General features: G+C 32.9%; 2 protein-coding genes across 2 annotated transcripts; one reads left to right on the top strand and one right to left on the bottom strand.

Moving 5' to 3' along the window:
* Positions 1 to 356: 356 nt before the first annotated feature.
* Positions 357 to 2,488, bottom strand: LOC148607557 (uncharacterized). The gene is made up of 2 exons (XM_088544390.1): positions 2,346 to 2,488; positions 357 to 1,255 (listed from the first exon to the last, which is right to left on the bottom strand). The coding sequence occupies exons 1-2, from the start codon at positions 2,485 to 2,487 to the stop codon at positions 441 to 443; spliced, it is 957 nt and encodes a 318-aa protein (XP_088400516.1). The 5' UTR covers position 2,488; the 3' UTR covers positions 357 to 440.
* A 5,474-nt stretch (positions 2,489 to 7,962) lies between these two features.
* LOC148607556 (acid-sensing ion channel 2-like) lies at positions 7,963 to 24,929 on the top strand. The gene is made up of 11 exons (XM_088545100.1): positions 7,963 to 8,147; positions 12,660 to 12,843; positions 13,628 to 13,664; positions 15,872 to 16,013; positions 17,835 to 17,926; positions 19,592 to 19,827; positions 20,212 to 20,320; positions 21,324 to 21,396; positions 22,838 to 22,939; positions 23,408 to 23,483; positions 24,385 to 24,929. Exons 1-11 carry the CDS (start codon positions 7,978 to 7,980, stop codon positions 24,538 to 24,540), a joined length of 1,377 nt encoding a protein of 458 aa, XP_088401226.1. The 5' UTR covers positions 7,963 to 7,977; the 3' UTR covers positions 24,541 to 24,929.
* The last annotated feature ends 567 nt before the right edge of the window (positions 24,930 to 25,496 follow it).

Here is a 25,496-nt window from a genome sequence, read left to right as displayed (position 1 = left end):
CAATTCAATCAATATTGGAGAATTATAATTCTGGTGACAAATAAGAGATTACAGGTCCCATTGGATATTATTCCATCAATAAATAAGCTTATGGTCTAATGGTAATTTTACTCATAGTGAGTGGTCTTTCCACAGTTATTGAAGTAGTAAATGGCTTTAGACATGCGGTAATGTTGATAAATTCTTTTCCTGTCTGTCATGTGTACGGTCAAATTTACTTATAGAAATAATATGAAAGACATGTCTTAAATGCTATTTCAAGATTAAAACTTAAATCTCTATCTTTATTTTTATTTTTTAATTCTATTTTATTTATTTAATTATTTATTTATTTTAAAATCTGTTTGTTTCTTTTTTTCTGAATTCATCGGGTAAACAAACATTTTAAGTATATGCTTAGACAAAAAAAACAAACCAAAAGATAAGATAGTGAATCAAGTTCAACTAAATAGTTTAATGACATCATACCATCCACCTCTCACCAAATTAAAAAGTTTAGGTCTTTCATAGAACGAAAATATAGCAATGTTTTGGTCATCGTCAACAATTTTGTATAAATTAAGAAATTTGATAAACACTGTTTTATAAAGATTTGCATATTCAAGCACAGCCGATCTATCACCTCCAAAAAAAGCACCATTTAATATAGGCCCAACATTTTTTTTATATATGTCTTTCTCATTTCCTTTGAATACATAAGGGTCGTGTTCAAATGATATATATGTAATAGTGTTGTCTAACTTCAGAAGTTTTTGCGGTTGCCATTTTGAATGCTGTGGTGGGAAGTGCGTTTTGTCTCCATGACCATATCCGGCATCAATCCAAAAGTAATGAGTGCTTCCAAATGGATTTTTCTCGACAGCTGTTTTCATAAATGAAAATTTATTGCTCATCAAAATAATATATTCTGGTGAGAATGCTTCCGGATGGTTAAGCATTTGATTATTTTCTTTGAATTCGTTTGACTTCATGATTGCCTTTATCGTGTAGTAATATTCATAGTACTCCAGTTGCTCAAAAGGAATTATATTCACTGATATATTCGGATGGGTCAAAAATGCGCTGTTCAAACGCAATGCTGTCCATGTAGAATGCTCACAATACAGCACTAAGTTAGAGTTCATATCTAGTATGTTGTTAAAGTAATTAATGTAACTGTTAAAAGATCTACTGAAATAAGCCCAATCATTCCGATTGATGTCGTAAAGGGCAGTAACAAATGTCGCTGACCGGACTATAGATTTTGCTGTTCGGCCTGTAACAGATAAATCTATATTAATTCAAATACTTACAATATTCATACATATTTATAAATCAATACTAATAAAAAATTTAACTTGTTCATTAGCTTTTTCTTATTGTGTGTTGCTTTTTTATATTTATTTTGTGATTTCTTTATTTCTCCATAGCATTTATTTTGGTGTTTATTTCTTCTCGATTCAGTTTGTTGTTTCTTTTGTTTTTGTTTTTTGTTTGTATTTTTTGTTTTTTTTTTTTTTGGTAGCTAATTTTTGCTCTGCACTCTATTACGTATGGCAGTGATGTAGTCATTGATAGACTATCCTATTACGACTGTATAACATTGAACATTTTCATATATTTGTATTTCTGTTTTCATCATTCAAGGCGCTTAGAACGCGATAAAATAACGTTATTTATATCTCAATATGTATAGACAAATTCAATTATCTCATGTGCCAATTATCTCACGTGCCAATTATCTCACGTGCCAATTATCTTACGTGCCAATAATGAAATTATCATAAAAGTACTCATCAGGCATCGAAGCCACGAAATCTGAAAATTACACTTGTCTGAATTAGTATTCCTAATTTCTATGGTAACTTAGATAAAACTCTTGACAGTTTTTACATCTCAAACACTTGAGGATATTCTAAGACTTCCGTATATATATATACGAGTTCGAGTCCCGCGGAGGGAACGACCAAAAATTTGCATCGCAAATTTGACAGTTCTAACATCGTTGGGAATTTTTCAGACCCTTTCTATAAGTCTACGTTATCTTTCCTGTATCAATTTGATCCGATGGAGCAATGTAGCAAATAGAGTCGTCACATTCTGAGACGTTATATATATATATATATAAAGTCTAAAGGAATCTGCCAACCAGCAAACTTAATGGGTATCGGTTCGTCCAGTCATGACGATGCAATATAAACAAAAATAGTTATATGAGTCTAAAGGATTGTACAACGATACCGATAAAGATGTTAACACACTATAATAAAATATATAATGGGCAAAATTTTCAGTCAACAAATGACCTTCTTCAGTGCCTTAAATAAACTGAGTGTGTGTGTTTGTGGTATCAGAGACTGACTTACTTTTTAGTATGAATTTATCCTTTACCTTTCTGACTTCATTTTCTTCGAAATTAAAGGCATAGTATGAAATGAAGATGTTTAATCCAACAAAACCAAGAAGAAAAGTTAAAAAGGGTTTATTTTTCAGTGTTACGGATGGCATGATTTCTTCGATTGTTAAAAATTACCTTGCAATGAGATGAAAATCAATGAATACATTTTGATGTAGAAATAAGTATTTCGGTGTTTAATTTTTTAATTATTGTTCGTAATATTTTATGAGAGATTAAACTGTCGTTGTTGTCCATTGTAGGAGCAGATATGTTTCAAATATGTTACATTGAAGTGTAAGTGTTTGTAAGCTTCAGGCAATATGGGAAAAATCAGAAACATATATGTCAAAAATCCACTGATCTAGAACTGAAATATCACTCAGGGATACTTTCCCTATTTAAAAAAGACGACCATTTGATCAGTACATTACTGGTCTTTGGCAGAAATGGAAAAATGAGGTTGTTGACAGAGTTTTTGTCCCTAAAATGTTCATTGTCATTGTATTTCAATGAAATTGTAACTCAATGGTCCAACATGATAAGGACAATCTTGTCTGTTCTCTTTGATTCTGATGGTGCAAATAGTTCAATTACACTATCAAAATGATAGTTTTTTTTCATACCATGTTCCCCCTACTGCCTGATGGTTACAGGGACTGACACTTAATATATTTATTATTGATATTTGGAAAAGAAAACTGTCATTAGTTTCCTATTTCATACATAGACCAGCAGGTATGTTTCGTTTTATCATCATAAGGAGAAAAGAAATGGCTAATCATCTTTTTATAGAACATACTCTTGTCAACTCCTCAATAATTACTTTATTAATCAATCTCCTCTAACGAAATATTTTGCAAGGTATTTGAGCATAGATTCGCTTATTTCTTTTTTCGGTACTCATTTACTTTGCATGGCATATTTAAATTAAAAATACTTGAAGTAGCAAAACACATTAATAATCCAGTATGTGTGGTGTGTGATATCCACCCGGGGCTTAATTGATATATCCCGTCAACCAAATAATATACCAAGTATTTGATCAAGAATCATGGTTCGTATTTCACTTATTAGATTAAGCCAGACTTTAACTAAATAAAACTAAGTACAAAACATTTTGTTAATTTTTATGTCATATTTTTGACTTCATTTGACTTCAGAAGTGGCTAAAAATGTAGAGCATACCATAAACCTAAATTCTTGTCATCACTGTGACACTCAGAGATTGATGTTGAAGGAAAACTATTGACCAACCTTTACAACGAACTTGATGACTTTTTATTCAGAATTGTCAACTTTCCTTTCATCTGTGGTAAAATTCCTTCAGCACCTGCGTATGGATTTTTCATATCACAACTCTTACGTTATGCCAGAGCTTGCCGTAACTCCGCAAGCTTTTTGTATCGCAGTAGGCTATTACAATTAGACTTCTGGAACGGGTTTATGTTGCTACAAGATTGAAGTCATCACTACAGAAGTTCTATGATCGTCATCATGAACTCGTGGATCGTTACGGTGTATCCATCTGCACCATGAAAACTGATGAGTTCAACGTGTCATAGTTTTCCTTTCCTCTTTCGTCTACCGCGAACTAGACTTTTTATGAGAAACTTAGTGGGTGTTTGTAGAAAACCAGAGGATCCTAAACCTACCAGTTCATCTGGTGCATGCTCCCACACAGTTTTTAGTTGAGTCAAAGTTGCTAATTTTCTTTTGTTTCTTTGTAAGTGTTATTTTAGTTACTTTATGTTCTTTGTTGTCTTTGTCTGTTTTCCATGTCTGGTGTTTGTCCCTGAATTACATTCTTTTTAAGTTAAAAGGTCTCTTAAAAACTCTTAAACTGCTTTAGCTACTATGAGCGGAAAGTTTATGGCCTTTTGTGGTTTTAGTGATCTTTTATTAAGATTGAAAACAGTGTACTTTAATTATTGTTGTTTTTAAATAATTAAATTTCAGATGTAACGAGCTTCGGGATTTGATAATAAATTTTGTCTATCAATTCATAGACCAAATTTTGAATGTGACTGTGACGACACCAACCTTTTCTGTTAATTAATTGCTTAAATTTTTATACTAAATTTAAATTATAAAAAAATGACTGTTATATTTTTTCTGTTTGTTTGAAATAAACTCAATGCCTGTGGTGAACACTTGAAATTAACCTGGTACGCAGGTTATTTAGCGTGCACCACGTGATTAATGTTATTTCCCGTGGTGCAAACAGTCATTCCATCAATATACTTTTGTTTTACGTTTTTGTCTGTTAAGTGATGGTTTAGAAGGTGAATGTTACAACACAATAAAAGCTCCCAAGATGATCCCCGCTTGTCGCAGTTCGTCATTGCCACTATACAGACGTACCCTTTACTCACTAAATGATGCGCAACCGATAGCTACGATTGTTCTTCTTTACTTAAGAAAGGTGCCTCATTTGCAGTTGATTAAAACAAAATCTTTAAAAACGAATAGGTTCATGACAGAAGCTTCTTCACATGAGAAAAATAAGAGCAATGCCGGTCTATAAAAGGATAGGAAAGCCAAAGAAAATGACAAATCAATATTTGAATTTCTAATGAATAACTGATTGGAAAGGAAAAAAAACTGTCATACAAATCAGATTTTGCACAAGACATATACGAAATCATAAGAAGTTTTTTTTAAAAGAAAATTGGCACAGTAAAAGAAAGAGTTAAACACAATGGACGATAACACGAAGGGAAAAAAGCCTTTAGCAAATGACACAATTTGAAGTGAAACTTAAATACACGAAATTGCAAACAATCATCCCAACAATGGGAACAGAATTCGGCATAGAATTATAGTTGCCGTGATTCTGTAGTGAATTGAAGATAGAAACTGAAATTATACTTTACTGGACCAATAATGCAGATATATGAAAGCAAACTACCCTCTTTTCTATTATTTTTTAAGACCAAATTTTCACTAATTCATTCTACTTTTTGTCTTTCTGGTACGTTGTTTGAGACGAAGTACTGGATACGAACCAATAATGAAAGATATATCTGCATTTCAAGTAAATATAACGGAAGAATGGAAAGCACACCAAAGTAAAAAAAAAAACGTAATGTCCTCACCGTATGTAATATCAATCTCAGTTCCCCCATTCGGGGTTGAGAACCACAGTATATCACAAGACATGCACTAAGGACACAACCAATGTCATGCGGAAAACTGCTCTCAAATTCACTTTGTTTGTTTCTAGGTAAAGACCTATCAACGAATCGATGTTAATAACAAAAAATGCTACCTTTAACGATTTCACGACAATATCATTACTTTATCCTTTAGCCTATTTAATTGTTTAGTCAACTTATTCGGTGAGTGTTGAGCTTTCCTTGCTTTGTGAAACATGTAAATTTATGATATTTATTATTATTATTTTAATTGACGTTTTCTTTTGTAGAAATAAAAAATACTGTCTTTAAATTGCAGCGGAATTTACAGCAAAAGACAACATGTCTTGAAATAGTACCGAGGATCGCTTGGACGTCCAGTAAAACCGGAATATTAACAGACTGGTCCGCAGGAATGGGTGGGGAAAGTGAAATTGAAGTTATTGATGCCTTTAAATTGATTTGAAATTAAAATGTGCATTTCAAAACACCAAAAAAAGAAAAAAAAAACGTAAGAAAAGTGTATATAAGTGTGATATAGGTAATTTTGAAAGCCCGCAATAATTCATGGCAATGGTTAATGGTAAATTTCAATTTTCTGGCTTACCCATGGTTTTTCCAGTTGTTGTGCTATTTGAAACGTTGCTCTCCGATTTTATTATTATAAATTAGGTAATTTTGTTCTAATCTTTATTGTAAATTATCTTTGTATTTTGTTTAACTTGTTGACTAAAGCGTAGATTGCTGATCTTCTTGTTATAAATTTATATGGCTTAAAATGTATATCAAAGAATAGCAAAGCTACTACTTGTACTTGGATGATGTACAAATGCATGTTATTAGGTTGAACGGTCATGTTTGCAGTAGTAGATAAATTCATTTGTTGACTTTTATAGATTATTTTATGCGCACATACACTTAATTCGTCTTGTTGAAACATTATATCCTGGGGAACTTTTATTTGTATTTTCAGAAGTACACAGACCATTTCAGTCGGTTCCTCCATCTTCAGCCAATGTTTACATTTTACATCAATCTCATCTAAGAATCAAAGTAACTTTGATTGTTTTTCACTATATTTCGAATTAAAGCCTGATAGACTTTTGTGAAATTGAATATGATGCAAACTGATCACTGATTTCAAGAGTTATGTCCCTTAACCCAGGTGTACCTCCTGAAATGCTGAAAATACACAACAAAGTTGTGTAAAAGAATGCGTACAAAATATAATGATGTAATCTTGAATAAGGGGTATGACGATGTGCGTCTTAAAAAATCTTTTACCAAATTCTTTTTTTTAGATATCAGTCCCTGGTTGAAAAAATCTCTGTTTCTAACGAGTAATAATTGTGTTTTTGTAATTATTCTTTGTGCTGATGTGACCGCTGATTTACCAATTATGACAATAGAATGCAAATGCTTTTTAATCACCACTGATACATTTACGCCATAATGGAAGAGGGAGCTTTAGCGCGCTGTAAAACCTAGATGTAACCCAACATTTCGTTTGAAATGCCTGTACGAAAGTCAGAACCATTGTGTTACCCAGCTGCTCCGTTTGGTCATTTTGCCACATTTATTTTGGACTTGACTTGATTATGAATCGGATAAGTGTTCGGTAATGTTATTGTTACCCTTATTGAATGTAAAGAGAGAACTGATGCTCCATTTACTGCTTCCTTGAATCCAACCTTTCAATAAACGATAAAGGACGCTTGAAATAAAAACTTTACATTATGACAAATGAAAGGAACATGAAAAATCATTCTTTTCATCGCTTCAATGTTCCAATATATCTTATCTATATAGTATACATTGCGCAGTTGATCCATTAGTGTGGCATACTTGATTTTAATACTAGTTTTAGAAAACTTCATAATATCTGATTGCTGCGTTCTACAAGAATATGAAAATATCGTTTTGATTATACATGCATAATTAAATATTTGGGCTGAAACTGGAGCTTTTCTGTTTAATTTATGAATTTTCATAAACTAAGAATAAAGCACCTTTTATATATCCTATTTAGTCTATGTAGTAGACCTGTTCTGATGTTGGAGAAAAGTTTGATGGTCTCCATACATATGCACCAAATGTATTAAACAAGGAATCATTCATGATAATATCTTTCTTCCGTAACACTGACCAAAGTTCAATGGTTCCCACAGGGTAAGTCCATTTATAATTAAAATGTTCATTTCATCATTATTATTGAATTAACAATAAAGCACTGAGTTCAATCTTTAAGTACTTTTGTCCCAAAATTGCTGTTGGCTTATCTCGAATGGACATGTTTTTGTCATACTTTAACAATCGAATTGAAATTATTGTCCTGCTTGTGGCATGATATTGCTAAGAGAGTATATTCACATTCATATAGAAAACTATAAAAAGTACTAAATTCTCTTTGCTTCCGTTATTAATTTGCTATGCATAGATCGTAGAGTAATATCGTCATTTGTAGACATGATAATTACGAAACTTAAAGAATTTTCAGGATATACCTCCATACATGGGATTGGTCGGATCGGTGACGTACAATTTATACTTAGGAAAGTCTTTTGGATTTGTGTTTGTCTAGCCTCGTTCTCGATGGCTATTTACCAAATAACTCGGCTAGTTGGCCAATACACAAGGTAAGCTAAAAGCCAAATAATGAATCATTTCTTCAAATAGTTATTACGTAGTTAAATTTTTTTCAATTGTTTAAAGCATGTTTTTCATCGACAACCTACGTATAAGAATGTCCATATCAAGTTTCTTACAAAATGTGTAAATACAATAATAGGTCTTAAGAATTAGGTGCAAAGTAGTAGTCATCTAAAGTGTTTTTGCAATACTTTACTACATACAACATGTACAAATACATTATCTTATTTGATGCCAATGTAATTTGTTTTGCATGATGATTATTGTAATGGTTGTTTGTTTATGCTATAGTGGACATGTTCTTTTAAAGTGATTCTCTTGTAATTAAACCAAAGTTTAACTTTCGACTTTCCTCTTGGATCATATTTGGTTAATGACTGTGTTAATTAAAAACAGTAATAACTGGCAAATTTAGTTTCCGTCTAACTATAAAATGAAATAAAATTAATTCAAAAATACTTTTGTAACATTCTTTTAAATATAAAAAACTGACTAAGTAACAATTCGACATAAAACTTAAAACATGAAAAAAAATTCTGACGTAACAAACGAGAGTAAACCCATCGACCCTTCTACAAGAGTAATCAAGGGAAGCAAGGTTATAGCGGCAATCAAAAGAATGTAATCCAGGGACAAAGAACAGACATGGAAAACAGACGTACACAACAAAGAACATAAAGTAACTAAAATCATACATACGAAGTAACAAAAGCAAATGAGCACCTCGGACTCCACTAAAAATTGGGAGCATGAAACAGGTGCACCGGTAGGGTCAGCGTCCTTCGCTTTTCTAGAAACACAAGAAAACACAGGGAGAACAATTCATACTAAAAAGAATGTAAAATGAAAAACTCAGCGGAACAACACAAACTCACTAAAAATCGGATGTGGACTCAATTGTCCCGGATTATTAAGCAGTTTTTGTTTGTTGCCATACACCCTTCTTGCTAAATTATTGAGTGAAAGAGGAAGAAAGCCTGTGAAGGGCGGAGATAGCTGGACGTACTAGAAACATACACTTCATCACGACATAGTGACGACCGTAAACCTTTTTGAATAAGGACATTTTAAAATATATTTACATTATATCTTTCTCCTTATAGAACATGTGCAAGATTGACAAAACAGAATCGGAAACACAATTAATACTTCAAAAAGAAGAATAAGTTACACCTTAAACTAGAATCAAAATGAGAGGTGTTGACCAACCATAAATGAAATCGGATGTTCTGGTAGAATGCAAAGTTACTGCTATTTATCATTTTACTGCCGTACTGCTGTATCAATCTTCATGTCACTGTATCTATTGAAAATATTGAGACAATTCAGTTCATGACTTTAAAAAATACGATATTTTCTGCCGGCCCCGTGCGGGTCCGGGGTGTCAAAAGAATAGGCCCACAGCAGAGCTAAGCTTGTCGTAAAAGGCGAATCAATAGTGCTCAGAACCCATGCCGGGGGCTATGCTGCTCTGCCCAGAGGTGGTGGAATGGGGTAACCCTGGCAAGTTACATGCTGGGGTCGTCAGGCAATAATACGGAAAACTTGACCGCAAACCATAGTGATGCAATGTGTTGGGAAAGATGCCACTCTCCTCGCACGTCTAAGAACATTTCTGTGGCATTCTCCCGGAATAGGAATCACAGGGCGTCGCCTCAGGAGGCTAAACTGCTCGACCCTACCCACCTCTCTAACATTTGCAGTGGCAATCATGATTTGTCGAACCCATTGTTCTTGTGCCATGCCGTGTTCATGTTCATTTTATCATCCATTTCATCTTCATCGCCTGAACATGGCTGAAATATTATTGCTCGGGTCATAAACCCCAACAATCAAGCAATCAATAAATCAATCAATCAAGCATATTTTCTGCCGTTAATCACAATTTCTTTGTTGTTTTAGAAAAACTAATAAGATCGTGGATTAATATTCTATAAATAATTCATTCATTCATTTATTCCACATATAATTCTGTTTTAAGAACGATTCTTTTGTTCTGAGTTTTGCTGATTGATATAATATGAATAAGATGATACATCGTAATTTTGAATCTTGTGTAAGAACTCAGCATTGATAAAACATAAACGGACAATTATTTTCATAATCTAGAACAAAACATCTTTTGATTATAGATCGAAACATAACACTGAATCCAAGCAATAAAGTCTTTTGCAAATTGTAGAAATCAATATTTCAACGATATGTTCTAATGTTAAACTATTTAATTGTTTCACACGAAGTAGTCTGGATGTACTAGGATCCTCTTTTAACACAATGATACTTTATTGAACTTAACAATATCGCCCAAGTGTGAACCGCTCCATTCTATTTGACTGGACTCCTTCGTACTCGTGTCGAGGCGCATTACTATTGCTGCAAGACAAATACCAGATTTTACTCACTTGCGGGTCCAGACGTTCTAACCCTTCCGTTCCGGAGCACCCGATGTCACATATCACTCCCGCTTGCAAAGGAATTTAATATACCGAATGATTTATTGTTGTGTAAGTCTTGTTTCCCTAATCTTTTTATAAATCTGTATTACTCAGTTCGCACATTGTATACGTAGAGTGTCCTTAAATTCGTGTCCAGGCCACATAATAGTATTTTAATATCTTTGAATTGTGTCATCGTTGCTGTTCAGTATTTGCTTTGCCGATATTTCATAATTTTCTTTTCAATGAATAACTTGACTGTAATGTAGCAGCAAATATCTGCTTAACTTAACTTTTCCTGACTCATTTGTTTTTTCCGCATGTTGAAGGGTTTTTATCCAACCTTTAGTTTGGAATCATATTCATGTATCACTGCTGTTTGTTTTTGCATAATAATAAGAGCTACGATGTTTTTTTTAATTTTCAAACGCTACACTTCTACAATTAGGCTTCTGAAACAGGGTTTTATTGCTACATGATCGAAGTCGTCACTACTGAAGTTTTATGGTCGTCACCATGAACCGATGGATCGTTACGGTGCATCCAAGAGTACCATGAAATCTGATTGTTCAATGTGTCATTGTGTTTCTTTCTTCTTTTGTCTACCACATGTGCTATGCACTTGACTTTTTCTCAGCAACTTGACGAGTGTTTCTACAAAAACAGAGGACGCTTACCTCACCGGTGCACCTGGTCCATGCTCCCACTATTTAGTGTAGTCCGAGTTGCTTATTTACTTTTATCAGATACTTCGTATGTTTAATTTTTTGGTTATTTTATGTTCTTTGTTGTATGTGTGTCTCTGATTCCCATGTGTGGTCTTTGTTCCTGGATTACATTCTTTTTATTTCCGGAAGAATCTTGGTCTCTTTGATTACCCTTTCCAAATATCATTTGTTAGTATATTGCATATATTGTTCTGGGGTTTTGAGCCTTTTTTGGAACGTAAATGTGGAATTCCGCTTGATCAGAGAATAGTGGATAAAGTTGAAGCAAAAATATCTTTTCATTTTACAAAGACAATTCCCTTATCCCTGGGAATATTGCATTATTGTTAATCGGCCTTTTTCAATTATAATTTATCATGCGCCTGGATCACAAATACACTTTGTCTGGGTTTCATTTCAAATTTATTGATATTGGAAAGACCTTAGTTGACAAGTAAAGCGACACTTTAGTTTATCACCCTCCCTTTCTGTAAGTTAGGGTAAAAATTGTATTCACTTGCTTATATTAACCTCTCTTCAAAACCACATATTGTCGATCACTATATATTGCTAAACATAGAATATTAATTACCCTGAACCATGATAACCGATCTGTTCACCGTGGCATTTTACAAGCAACTCGGTGGGTGTTTCTGAAAAAGCAGAGGAAACTAACCCTGGTGCACCTGGTCTATGCTTTTAGTTTTCAGCGGTCCGAATAATTCATTTACTTTTTTCTTTGTATGTGATATTTTACTTAGTGTATGTCCTTTGTTGTTAGTGTCTATTTCCCTGACTTGTCGTTATCGTTTATTTATATTCTTTTGATTTCATTCGAATATTGATTTCCCATTATCTGTAAATCTATAATGATAATTCATATATCATTTGCAAAGGTCTTAACCTAAAGAAGTCATTACAAATCAAACACTCAAAGAAAAACAAATTACTTCGATTTCATTATTGATATGTATTCTGCTTACAGACATACTATCAGTACAGTGATGTGGATTTAGGTTGGCAGCCATATACAATAAATATGCAATCCAAACTATGAGAAACTTTAAATTTAAAGATCGAGATGGTATTGACAAAAATATTGAAACATTCGTAATCTGATCACAAAAAAACCTCATCGGGAAAATCACTGAATGTATTTTCCAACTTGCAAACTTGCTTCTTCTTTCCCGCAAATCTACATGTGAATATATTCTTATAATAAGGATATACTATGTTTATTAGTATGGTAATATGACAATTATTTCCGTTTGTAGATATTTATTTTAACTAAGTGTTTGATTGATGTTGGCTTTTGGAAAAGCAATAAAACTAATAGACAATTTTTACTCTGTTACAGCGAAAGTGTCATCACTAAACAGTCAACGAGCTATTCAACTCTGGATTTCCCAAGCGTAACCTTTTGCAATCTAAATCCCTTAAGTTACAAGAAGGCCAAAAAAGATCCGACATTCTACCAAGTGGTTAATGAAACTACACATGCACTTAAACTTGATATTTCAATTTTTGATATTGACGTTCAAGTAAGTTTTATATTCAATTATTATATAGATAACAGTGATTAATCGGATGTTCGCTGTGTAAAATATTTCGATAATTCACACTGATAAATTTGGAAATTTCACTCTCGCACTTTCTCCGCCAAAACGTAATACCACAATCACAATTTTAAAAAAAAATAATGTTGAAAATAGCAATGAAGTATGGAGAGATATTGTATATGATAAATATGATAATTATTTGGGTATCGTGAATATGCTAAATATAGTTATTTTTGTCTAGATCATTTTATGATACACTCGTTTAGTATAGGCAATCTTCTGCACTTGTGATCATATGTTTATTATTCACTCTTTCCAATTAATTATTCTATTGTTACGTACCAGTCTATTTAGAATGTCGACAATGTCTACATTAAAGGTGTAATGCAAAAACACGCAACAAATGATGAGTTTTCGGTCAATGTATGCTATATATTTATGTAAAGATAGTCATTTCTGCATTCTGATCTGTATTTTTGAGAAAACCATATATTAATCTCTTACTACAATCAACCAAATTCAACCAAAATCAAGAATGATAACTCTTGCAAATTGCCAATATCAAACACAATCCATATATCGTTTATGTCGACGGTGCAACAACTAACTGAAAAAACTAATACTGGTTTTGTGGTCTGCAACAAATTCTGAATGACAAATAGAAGTGTGAATTCTGTGACTTTTTGTCATGCAAATATCACCTTTTGCAGATTGTGTTGTTTCATAACTCGAAATATGTATACTTTTATTTTTTGAATATTAATAGCCGACAACTCAACAGTACGGATCTCCATATGTCCCAGGTAAATAAACAAATGGATGTTGTTTTTTTTTTTTTTTTGTTTTTTTTTTTCTGTTTTTTGTTTTTTGTCTTTTGTTTTTGTATATACCTAATGAAACTACGTGTATATTAAGAAAAAATATAATGTTATATCTATTTTCTCTTATTGTAAATCTGTTCACAATTATTGTTTACCTATCGCATTATAACAATATTCAGCCTGTTTAAAACCTATTCATCAATATATTCTCATCTTTCCAGTGATTGAATATTTCAAAGCGTTTGTGTTTCAACGAATAGTCTGCAAGAATCAGGCAGTCTGTGAAAAATGGTATGAAGAAACCCCCCATTTTGAAAATGTAATTTGACTACTTACACCATTGGATTCCATGGAAAAGACAAAATTTTCCCATAATACTTTGGTAAATTGAGTTACCATTCCTTTGAAGTGCACTAAAACATTTCAAGGTCAGAAAACTCTGCCAAAAACCTCATTCTATTGAAAACTTTCTGAGCAAATCCAGTAGTACAGTGTTCAAATAGTGGGCTTTTAAAACAGAGAAGTCATCCTTGAATGAAATTCTATTGTCAAATCGGTTGGTTTTTTACATGCGTGTTTCTGATATTTTACATAATTATTACAAAAACTCACTTAACTAGTATAATCCAAATTCAACTTTAGGCACTATAAAGTATAACGATTTGGAAAAACAATCGACAAAGTACATGTATAAGATGATATTTTTGCACATGTAAAAAACGAATGTTGCAGATATGTAGCGTGTTTAAAACAAATTCATAATGTAAAAAGAAAGAAAATGAAAAGGAATAATTGAGTATTTCTCTGTCTTAGAATCAGGCAAAATGTGTACAAGGTGTAGCACGTGAAGAAAAAAACGCAGAGATTGCATTGCTTTATCCAAATTTTTATACCCCAAAATCTTCAGAAAAAATTATCAAAGTGGTTGTAAAGTTTGCATTTTTAAGATATTGCTTGCAGCAACTTAGTTGAAATGCTTTATTGAAAAATGTTCTTTTTCACTAAATATGCGGTCAAAATATATTCAATACACAGAAGCTCCAGGACAATTTTAAATAGCTTTTCGATTGTTTTCTAGATGTGTAATACATGTAAGGCAAAAAATACCATATTGAGAACAATGATGCGTCACCCAATACCTGATTTTGTCACAGAATGGTACTTAATGAGCATAGTATATATTGTAAATGTTTTGAACAAAGAAGCAACGCCTGATATAGCAAAAAAAACAAACAAAACAAAACAAAACAAAAAACAACAATGGGCGATGTGCTATTTTGGCGTTTGTTGAGAATTTCTATGCCTGCAGAAAATTTGTGAACCCTCTTGTTCTCGAAATTCTACTTTTTGTTTCTCGGGTTTAAAACTCCTTCGGGTTATGTTTCTCTGCATATATTATTTTCTTCATAAACATGTTTAACTGTGCCTCTTTTTCTGAAATAAATTTTGATTTACTTCTTAGCTTTTAAGATTTTTCTTTCAATTAAAGACTGAGAATATTAAAGAAAAGCGGTGTTAAAAGCTCAAATTGGCCTTAAATACAGCTGAAAATTAACGATCAAGTGATTTAAGCGTTAACTATAAATTTGGAGACTTGAATCCATGACACTGAAGATAGAATGGAACTGCTGAATATTCTTGCAATAATTACATAGTTCATTATATGTCAAAATATAAAGACGTTTCTTGGGCGAGGACATACATTGTTGGATGTAAATAAATTTGAAAAAAAAACAAATTTACAATAGGGTATTTATCTCGTTCTAGTTTCATTTTCCCTGTCGAATTTCTGATGTAAAATGTATTGGAAACCGAAGTCTGATCTTTATTTTGTTATTGTTTACTTCCGGGATCTCGAAACCCTGTATTACAATTCAAAGTGTCAAATTTTATGCTTTTTCTAAACATTTTTATCAAGTAGAAATACATATATAATATTTTATCGGTATTTTTACACAAAAAGATATTTTACTTTTAAAACTAAACTACGGAGTCACATGACAAGACTTACGTACCCTTACCTCAGAAGTTGTTTTATTAAATGACGTATAATTGTGCCACTATTGTGATGTCATTTTCATGAACTAAAGCGATAAGTCATTTATTTTCCTATTGTTTTCATATCTTACTATAACATGTTAATTTAATTACGTAATTGTTTATATTGACATTTTGTCTTGATTGAAAAGGCGACGACAAACTAAGGAGCGCAAGTGAACAGTTTCACTTAAGAATGGGAACATATGACGCGTCACTAATCTATGACCTGTCTGCTACTCAGAAAGAATTCATTGTTAAGTGCTCATACCAAGGAAAGAACTGCTCATCAGCGTATGTATTAATACATAGCGGGTTATTTTGGCGGATGTAAAATGTTGCGATTTTGACACATATACTAAATATGTTGGCGTGTTTCATTTTAATGGATATTAAGTGGTGCACCAATTACCTAACCCCAGAGTCAATATTCGGCAGAATTATGTGTGGTGTTTTTAGACAGAAATGCGCAAAAAAAAACAAAACAAACCAAAACAAAAACGAAAACAAAAACACCACGAATATTAACCGCTTTTTTGTTTATCATGACTGATCAATACTGCTATACCAATGTATGCACGCTACTATTGATACGCAATGCGTAAATGACTAAATGTATAAACACACAAAGCACACAAATGTACTTTAAACTGTGTATCAAAAATGAAGGGTTTCGCTGGGAAAAAAATCCTCTTTTATTGTAAAAGAGAATATCATAATCTTTAAAAGTTTTCAGTCTACAGCCAAATGTGCCACATATGATACTCATATGGTGCTCGATTCATATGACAATCATATGATATTGAACATATGGTAGTCATATGATTATCATATAATTCATATAAGGTAATTTTGGCTTAAAAAAACATATGACAATCATATGTTTGTGAAAAACGTATGATTATCATATGATAATCATGTGATAATCATATGTATACCGAAACATATGATTATCATATGGTGCACGATTTATATGATAATCATATGATGCAAACCATATGACTCTCATGTGTGGCACATTTGCCTGTGTACATGGCAAATCGTTTTGCACGAAAATATGAAATATATTTCAAACGTACCCATTTATCAAATATACTAACAAAAACAACTTCCAGTGTGGTGGACATGTTTTTCAACAAACGGTCGGCATTCCAATGGGAACAAATTGTGCCCCTTTACTAGCTGACCTATTCCTTCACTCCTATGAGGCTGACTTTATAGCTGATCTGATCAGAAAGAAAGAATATTGTTTAGCTAGATCCTTCAATCTCAGTTTCCGCTATATAGATGACGTGTTATCTTTAAACAATCTTAATTCCGGGAATTTGATACATCGCATCTACGCAAAAGAACTTGAGATAAAGGATACTACAGACACTGTGAAGTCAGCCTCATATCTTGACCTACACTTAGAAATCGATGGTAAAGAAAAACTATTGACCAAACATTACGACAAACATGAGGACTTTTCATTTAGAATTGTTAACTTTCCTTTCATCTGTGGCAACATCCCTTTGGCTCCTGCGTATGGAGTGTTCATATCACAACTCATACGTTATGCCAGAGCTTGCCGAAACTACGCAGACTTTTTGTATCGCGCTAGAACTTTAACAAATAGGCTTCTGGAACAGGGTTATGTTGCTACAAGATTGAAGTCATCACTACATAAGTTTTATGGTCGTCATCATGAACTCGTGGATCGTTATGGTGAATCCATCAACACCATGAAAACTGATTTATTCAACGGGTCATAGTTTTCCTTTCCTCTTTTGTCTACCCCGGACTTGACTTTTTATGAGCAACTCGGCGGGTGTTTCTAGAAAAGCAGAGGACGCTTACCCTACCGGTGCATCTGGTCCATGCTCCCTGTTTTTAGTGAATCCGAGTTGCTCATTTACTTTTGTCACTTTGTATGTATGATTTTAATAACTTTATGTTCTTTGTTGTGTATGTCTGTTTTCCATGTCTGGTCTTTCTCCCTGGATTAAATTCTTTTGATTACCGCTATAACCTTGGTCCCCTTGATTACTCTTTCAGACATCAGAAGTTATTAATGACTGATGTGAAGGGAAATGTAGTCCGGTTCACAAACTGCAATTTTGATTGATTTTACAGAGAGCTTCGCAGAATGAGAGATGAATACTACGGAGCATGTTATACGTTTACACCAGAGACACCAAAGACAAAATTTGCTGGACCTGCATTTGGTAAGTACTGTCTGTAAAAATAATGCGCACCTTTGAACAATGATAAGCCATTGTTTTCGTCGACATTAATCGGTTTAAATTTGAGAGCTTTATTTTCATTTTAATATTTTTTTCTTTTTTGTCTTTTTGCTGTTTTTTGGGGTTTATTTTGTGTTACTTTGTTTTTTGTTGTTGTTGTGTCTTTTTTGTTCCTTTTTAATTTCAATATTCTTTAACTAAAACAGTTGATATTAATGAAATAGAGAGTGATAAAAAAAATCAAAATCATAATTACAAAGGGCATTTAGCCTTTAGAACGATTTCAAATTAAACAGCCAGGATTTTGATTATTTGATTTAAATTAACGCCCCGTAATTGAATGTCAATACAAAAATAAATGAGAACCTAAAAAAATAAATGTTTGTTTGTTTGTTTGTTGGGGTTTAACGTCCGAGCAGCAATATTTCAGCTATATTCAGACAACGAACATGAAATGGATGATAAAATGAACATGAAATGAAAAAAAAGGATGGGTCACAAGGATAATAGGGTCGACAAATTTTGATTGCCACTGGAAAAAGGGGGATGGGTAAGGTTGGGCAATTTAGCCTCCTGTGGCGGAGCGCAAAGGTTCCTACTCCTATCGAATACCACAGCAGGGTTCTTTAACGTGCGAGGAACGTGGCATCTTTCCCAACACGGTGCACCACTATGGTTTGCGGTCAGGTGTTCCGTATTATAGCCTGACAACCCCAGCATGTAACACGCCAGGGGTACCCCATTCCACCACCTGGGGCACACATCCCAGTTGCTCTGTGGGCAGAGCGCCTAGCCCCTGGCTAGGTGTCTGAGCACTATTTAGTCGCCTCTTACGACAAGCTTAGCGCTGCTGCAGGCCTATTCTTTTAACACCCGGACCTGCACGGGGCAAAAAATAAATGAAACAAGTCTATAATTATTATAGAAGAAAGTCCAAGTATAGGTAATTGAAAAAAACATTACAATAAGAAATTGTTTACTATTACGACGCTTTTCTCCAAAAAAAATATCTCAAGATTGCTGCCTTTATAGACACATCTTATTCAAAATCATTAACATAATTACAAAGTTAATTTAATAACAAGTTGTCTGATTAAGTTTTGTTTATAATTAGTATTCTGGTTTTTGAATAGATACAAAGAAATATATCTCTTCGTACTTCTACTTGTAGTTTATTCTATCAGAATTCAAGAAAATTGTAAAAGCGTATGACAGTTTTCATTTTGCTTTAAATATAAGAGTAACAACAAAGGAGGGACGGAAGGAGAAAAGACATCAATATCCTTATATTTGCCATGTACATTTGACCTGTATACACTAGCGTTCATGGCAACGAAGCCAAATATTTACATAAGATTCTTGATAATGTGGAGGAATTTTGTTCTTATATTTAGCTTAAATATGTGAAGTAAAATTGTACATAAATAAACTTTATTAATTATATCTCCATTTTGAACAATCATACTAAATGTGTCTTCTTAGACCCTGAAATATCATTGTTTTAAAGTTAAGTTGACAATATATAATGTTTAAAATAGCAATTGTGTTGTTTTCCGCTAAAAGAACGTGGGGTAAAACTTGCATTCACATGGTGTTGGTGCCAGTGCGGAAATAGAAGCTATATGAACTTTCATTGTTTTTGTTTAGCTTTAGACTTGCTACTCAACGTTCAGCAGGATGACTTTGTTCCTCTTATAACTCAGTCAGCTGGTATCAGAATGTCTGTACACCCAAATGGATCAAAATCCTACCTCACTAGTGAAGGCATTTCAATAGCAACTAAATTTGAAACTCACGTGGTTTTGAAGCAAAAAAGGTTCATGAGATTTCCTGGATCGAAAGAAGATCGGTGTGACGTTAATAATTCATATTCTGGAGTATTGGTACGTATAAGTTTACTTGTCTTAAAAAACCTTTAATGGTTTGTGATGTAGAGGCAGTAATGTAGCTCCATTGACATACTCTGGTAGTACATATCGGTGCCAGAGTTGGTCCCATGTTTTAGTATTTGCTTTGTTGTGAGTACTTTTTGTATAGTTTACGTTTGAAACTTGAACTACCTACGTATTCGGTGACAGTACTGGTAATAAGAGGTTGTTCCTTGAAACAAGTGTACAGCATATCAACGTTGGCAATATTTATATGATTAGTAATTTTGAATTTAGACAATATGTTTCCCTTTGTTACAGGGTAACGCTCACGGTCACACATGATACCATGCTGTCTGAGCGCACATATAAACTTATTTTATCTTTTTTATACCACAGCCATGTATTGAAGAGTGTATAGGTCGTTACATCGCCAGGACCTGCAATTGTTTGACATCTTACGAATATGTTACTCAATCTGCTTCATCAATGTGTATAACAGAAACTGGTACGTATTTACTCTAAGGCGTTGCGCAAGACCATTTTGTAATGTCAGATAGTTTACGTTTTTTAAACGTTACCAAGACACAAATAAGATTCGAATGTATATTATTAAATTATCAAATTAATTCTTTGACGTGTATCAATTTTTACTAAACTAAAGGTTCAATATTCGACAACTAAAAATACTCCGGTGGTTACTTGTCGATAATTTGTTAAAGTGGCCACAATTAGTTTTTTTTTAATTTTGGGGGGACTGGCTTTTTTCCGACGCAGTCGGTATAGTGTCGCTTTTTACCCTTTGACCTTAAGGATGCTCTTCTTTGGAAACGCAAGTCACCTGATCGCAATTATGTTTCACGATTGGCAAAATACTGATAACTTAGTGGCGTTCGAAAAAAAAATGTATCGAAACTTTGTAGTTGAGTGCCATGTGTTATTTTCTTGAAAGAAATGTAGAAACTTAGAAATAAAAAAAGAAAATTTTACTGCGTAGGCTATCTAAGATAGCACTTGTTTATTATGGCATGTACTAAAGTTTTATAGCTTTTTTTGGTTATGCCTGTTTATTTTGAGAAAATCAAGGTCCTGGCCTTTTATGCCTAGCACCCTACAATCAAATGATTATTCCCTATCCCTAGATTGCATTCTTTTGATTGCCGCTATAACCATATTTCCCTTGATTACTCTTTCCCTAAAAATGTTTTGTTTTGCAACAATTAGATACACACATATCATGATTAGAACACATCGTAATTATAATGCGTTTTGTCATCGTAAAAACCTGACAAAATCTTTATCAATTATAGATAGACAATATATATCTTTGACTGGGACTTTTCAGAGTGAGAAAGGGCAAATATAATATATTTCAGGTAATAAACATGTTCATTTTTCCATCATAAACGTAATTTGTTGAATTAAAAACTGTGTGTCATCCAATGGCAAAGCTCCTATCCTCCCTATGATCCTTACACTTGCTTATTGTATGGATATCTATCATTCGATAGAATTGGAATGTAAAGAAATAACGAAGGATATAGCTGTTGAGGAATCGAACTGTGAATGCAAAATGCCATGCAGGTAAGTTTGGTTACTTATACTCTTCATAGGTAAACAGAAATTCAGTATTGAAGTGAAGATGATTTAAAAATGTTCAAGAGATAGCAACCACAGCAATAAAATAAACCTTAAGGATGACATTGCAGGCACCGTTTCGTTTCAAACATTAAGTAAACCTTACACATACAGATTACCTCTAATCTTACCATTTTTAAAATTACGATGTTTTTTTTTAAATCAGTCTACAGAATAACGAGATAATTAGAAGTGTAAAATACAGCAGGGGACAAAACAACTACATAGCACGTTCTTGATATTATAAAGCTCAATTGTTTCCTCTCTTACTTACCGTTACAAACAGGCCTTTTGAAATTCTCGGACATTTGTCGTGTAATCATTGGATAACGATGCGTGAAATCATTCACTTTCCCCGTATTTTTTAACGACAGACGCTGTTTGGAGCTTGTTTTGTCAAATGTTTAAAAGGGATGCACTTATATGTACACATCCCCTAAAGGACAATGTCATTTGTTCTATGTAAAAAAAGCTATTTACATAACAAATGGGATATTCTACATTCAGTCTTTAGAATGGGATATGGATTTTGGTCTATGAAATTAATTATTCACACATTTGAATCGTCTTTTTTTTTTTAATTTTTCAATAAATTAAAATTTTTTTATACATAAACTAGTGTAATTTTTCGGTGAAATTTCGGCATTTGCTGCCACAGCATTTGCAGTCATCCAGAATCGTTTTACACATAGCTGGGTCAGATTCAGTGCTTTTGCCTTTTTGTCGAGTGCGTTAACATGGATTTAATCTATATAAACAAGGTTTCGCGCAGCATTAAAACTAAGGTAAAATTAATCATGGACACACAAGTGTAGACCAAATCGCCTTACAGAAATGATTCTATTAAGGGGTGTTGACTGCAGTTTTTATTTCCAGTGGACACGTTTCTTCTCTATGCTTACTTTATCGACAAAGCAATCAAATTTCGTTTATCCTAATTCGGCATAGAAAACTCGAAGAATATAAAATTGAAATACCATTTTTATTTTTCTTTAATATACTGTACCTTAAAAATCACAAGCATTCTTCACAATCAGAAGTGTAGTAGTTTGTTGTCCATTAAGTAAATCTTATAAACCATCGTAGGTTAGCAAAATACGACTCCGAATCATCTGTTTGTTGACTGGACGTGAGTGACCTTGGTAGTTTACGCTAAGAATGTGACAATCTCGTAATTTGATGGAATAGATCTCTTTTTTCTATACAGAACAATCATAAATCAGAGGAATCTAGCCATTGGCTTCTTGTTGTTGATAACTATACTGCATTGTTTTGACTAAGCGTAAACATCCGTTCGTTCGATAATACACAATCAATATGCGTACCTTCAATACATTCTACAAGAATGAAAAAAAAAGGAATTTCAGATTGTTTTATTATATTACAGACAGACGACCTACGATAAGAGTATATTTATGACTAGTTATCCAGCTGAGAATTTTGCGTTTGTCTTAAATGACATCATGAACTCTACTGCTGACAGTCTGAGGTAAACCTCCATTTCCTGTTATTGGTTATAGTTTTTGTTTGTGTTTTAGTTTACACAAAAATGTATATTTTTTTTTAGATGTGTGGAGTTTCAGCACAATGAGGTTAAGCCGCTCATTTAAAAATCATTGAAATATTACATATTTTTTTGTTTGTAATTGCTGTTTGGAATGCTATAGACTGCGATTATATTGAGCCATATTGTTCTTTAAAACTGTTGCTTCTAACGTAAGGAAAATGTTCAATGGATCGTACTATCATTTTCTTTTACCGGGAGAAAAAATTGATTTTGCCAATATATTCTGTAATAACTTTCACTTTAAATTTGTTTTGTAAAAAAATTATATGAAAAAAGGCTTCGTGCTACCTTACATGAAAGTTCAAAATTTAAATCATTCTCTCGATTGTATGACTTAATTTTAGTTTCGCATATACAATAAACTTACTTTACTTGATATTTTTTTTTCAGTCAGAGCATGGTTAAAGTTAAGGTCTATTTCTCCTCTCTTACTGAAGAACTTGTAGAAGAGGAACTAGCCTATACTGTAAGTTTGAATAAATAAAATATTTGGCTTTTCGCACAATCACAAGCATACAAAAATTGTAGGACAAAAACTATTTGCAAATAAACGCATGCCATGACAATAAAAGACTATAGTTAACACCGCATCAAAAGAAAAAAATATTAATGAAAAGTTTATATATTAATTTTAGTTACGTTGTCCGTCACCCTTGACATCGTTAACTCAAAATTAAACATTGTCTGTTATGTCAGTTGAACTTCGTCTACGCAAGTTCCATTTAAATTTATCAAAGCAAATAATATTTAAATGCTCTAAACCATTTTTTGCAGAAAAAGCTTTTGAGGTATAAGTCACATTGACACTTTGGCTAACCTCACTTAAAACAAATAACTGATTTGCTTATTACAAATCATTTAAACTATTTCATCTGATTATTTTAAGGCAGTAATAAGGGGAAAATACAATCATGGCAGCCGCTTTCAAACACACAAAAAAACAACATCCTAGTACTTGAAAACTATGTCAATCAAACAAAACAAAAGACGCGTTTTATGACCCCAAACATGTTTTAGGGTTTTGAATAACCATTAACCTGGTTAATCTTTAACACTTAACAGTTTCGAGTCTTTACACATTCAACATTGGTGTTTCAATAAAAAACATGCATCTTGGAAAGGGCTGAGATGTGCTCTTTGTTCTGGTTAAGGTTTCATTAACCAAATAACCAAATGGTTTAGAGTAAAAGCAAATAAAACATCTGAACATTGATTGTAGTTGAACCAGGTTAATGTTTCAAGAAAATGAAACACGCCTAAAATATGAGAAAAGAGGGTACATACTTTTCTAATAATAGCCACTTTTGTTAAGAATCCTTAATTTAACTATTTAGGTCATTATAATTAGTCTTTATATCCATTCACAGGATGAGAACTTCGTGAGTGATATTGGTGGACAGTTAGGACTGTGGGCTGGGTTTTCTGTCTTGAGTTTGGCAGAACTAATAGAGCTTGTTATCATCCTTTTCCATGCTTGCTTTGCAAAGAAAAAATCAATGGTTAGAGATTACGAGAAAGAGTAATGTAGCCTTCAGTTTAAGTTACTGACACTTTGTGCAAGCTCGAAGTTGTGAATGTCAAGACACTATGGAGAATATGAAGTATTTGGATGACAACATTTACCTTAGTCCTCTTTTTGTATATTTTGCATTGTAATACAGTGAAACCTGCTGAAACCGAACTTTGGACTTTGACATGTGCTAGGTTTAATCAGTCGCTCGATTTACCAAGATTCAAAATTCGGATTATACATGGCTTGATATAGAAAGGTTTTAATGCAACGTTAAATGTTTGTATTATTTGATATGTTATTTCTATGTTATTTCTATAGTCAGGTAATACATTTCATATTTGAATTTTTATCGTTTAAACAAAAAAAATGGAGCGTTGGCTGTTTATATTTGTAGGTAAAAAATAATAAATGACAGCAACAAAACAACATTTTTAATTCCTTACCAATATTTCACTCATCTTCGAACGTCAGGTTTTTTCGTCACAGGATAAAAATGTGCTATTAAGTAAAACAGCTACATTGGGTCAATATTGTATAATTGTATTGCAACCTTTCAAAAACACAAACAAATGGCTAAAACATTTCTATGTATTTTGGACGTGAAATTTAATCTGTAGTTAATATTCGAGACATAACACGGTGCATAAGAGTCATTTGTCAAACAATTTTAATTTATATGTGATTCCTAATTAGCATGTTATTAATTCAAGTTGCAAAATTTGACAGATATTGTTTGTTGTTGTAAACAATGGAAATGTGAAGCCAAGGAAAACTTGCACAAGCAAATACCAATTTTGTAAACTCCAAAGAACTTGAAGAAGGGAAGGGTCGGCTAAATGCACTAATTGTACTAATTCTACGTACTTCCGAGTAGTCTGGATGGTCCATTAAACGGACTCTTGGGATACAAACCCAAAACATACTGATGGAACGACCAGCATAATGATCACCTTTGGTCAAACCTAC

Source organism: Perna viridis, chromosome 9, assembly GCF_037379345.1.
Source record: "Perna viridis isolate PV_CMFRI_1.1 ecotype Kerala chromosome 9, ASM3737934v1, whole genome shotgun sequence".
NCBI classification, from domain to species: Eukaryota; Metazoa; Mollusca; class Bivalvia; order Mytilida; family Mytilidae; genus Perna; species Perna viridis.
The sequence above is the reverse complement of the archived record's forward strand: the minus strand, read 5'-3'. Positions and strand labels throughout refer to the sequence as shown.

Excerpts from the sequence above, each read along its gene's own strand:
- LOC148607557 (XM_088544390.1), bottom strand. The coding sequence starts at position 2,487 with ATGCCATCCGTAACACTGAAAAATAAACCCTTTTTAACTTTTCTTCTT. Across the intron at positions 1,256-2,345 it reads GGATAAATTCATACTAAAAA|GCCGAACAGCAAAATCTATA; the intron begins GTAAGTCAGTCT and ends TATCTGTTACAG.
- LOC148607556 (XM_088545100.1), top strand. The coding sequence starts at position 7,978 with ATGATAATTACGAAACTTAAAGAATTTTCAGGATATACCTCCATACAT. Across the intron at positions 16,014-17,834 it reads GGAAAGAACTGCTCATCAGC|AGAGCTTCGCAGAATGAGAG; the intron begins GTATGTATTAAT and ends TTGATTTTACAG. Across the intron at positions 21,397-22,837 it reads GAATGCAAAATGCCATGCAG|ACAGACGACCTACGATAAGA; the intron begins GTAAGTTTGGTT and ends ATTATATTACAG.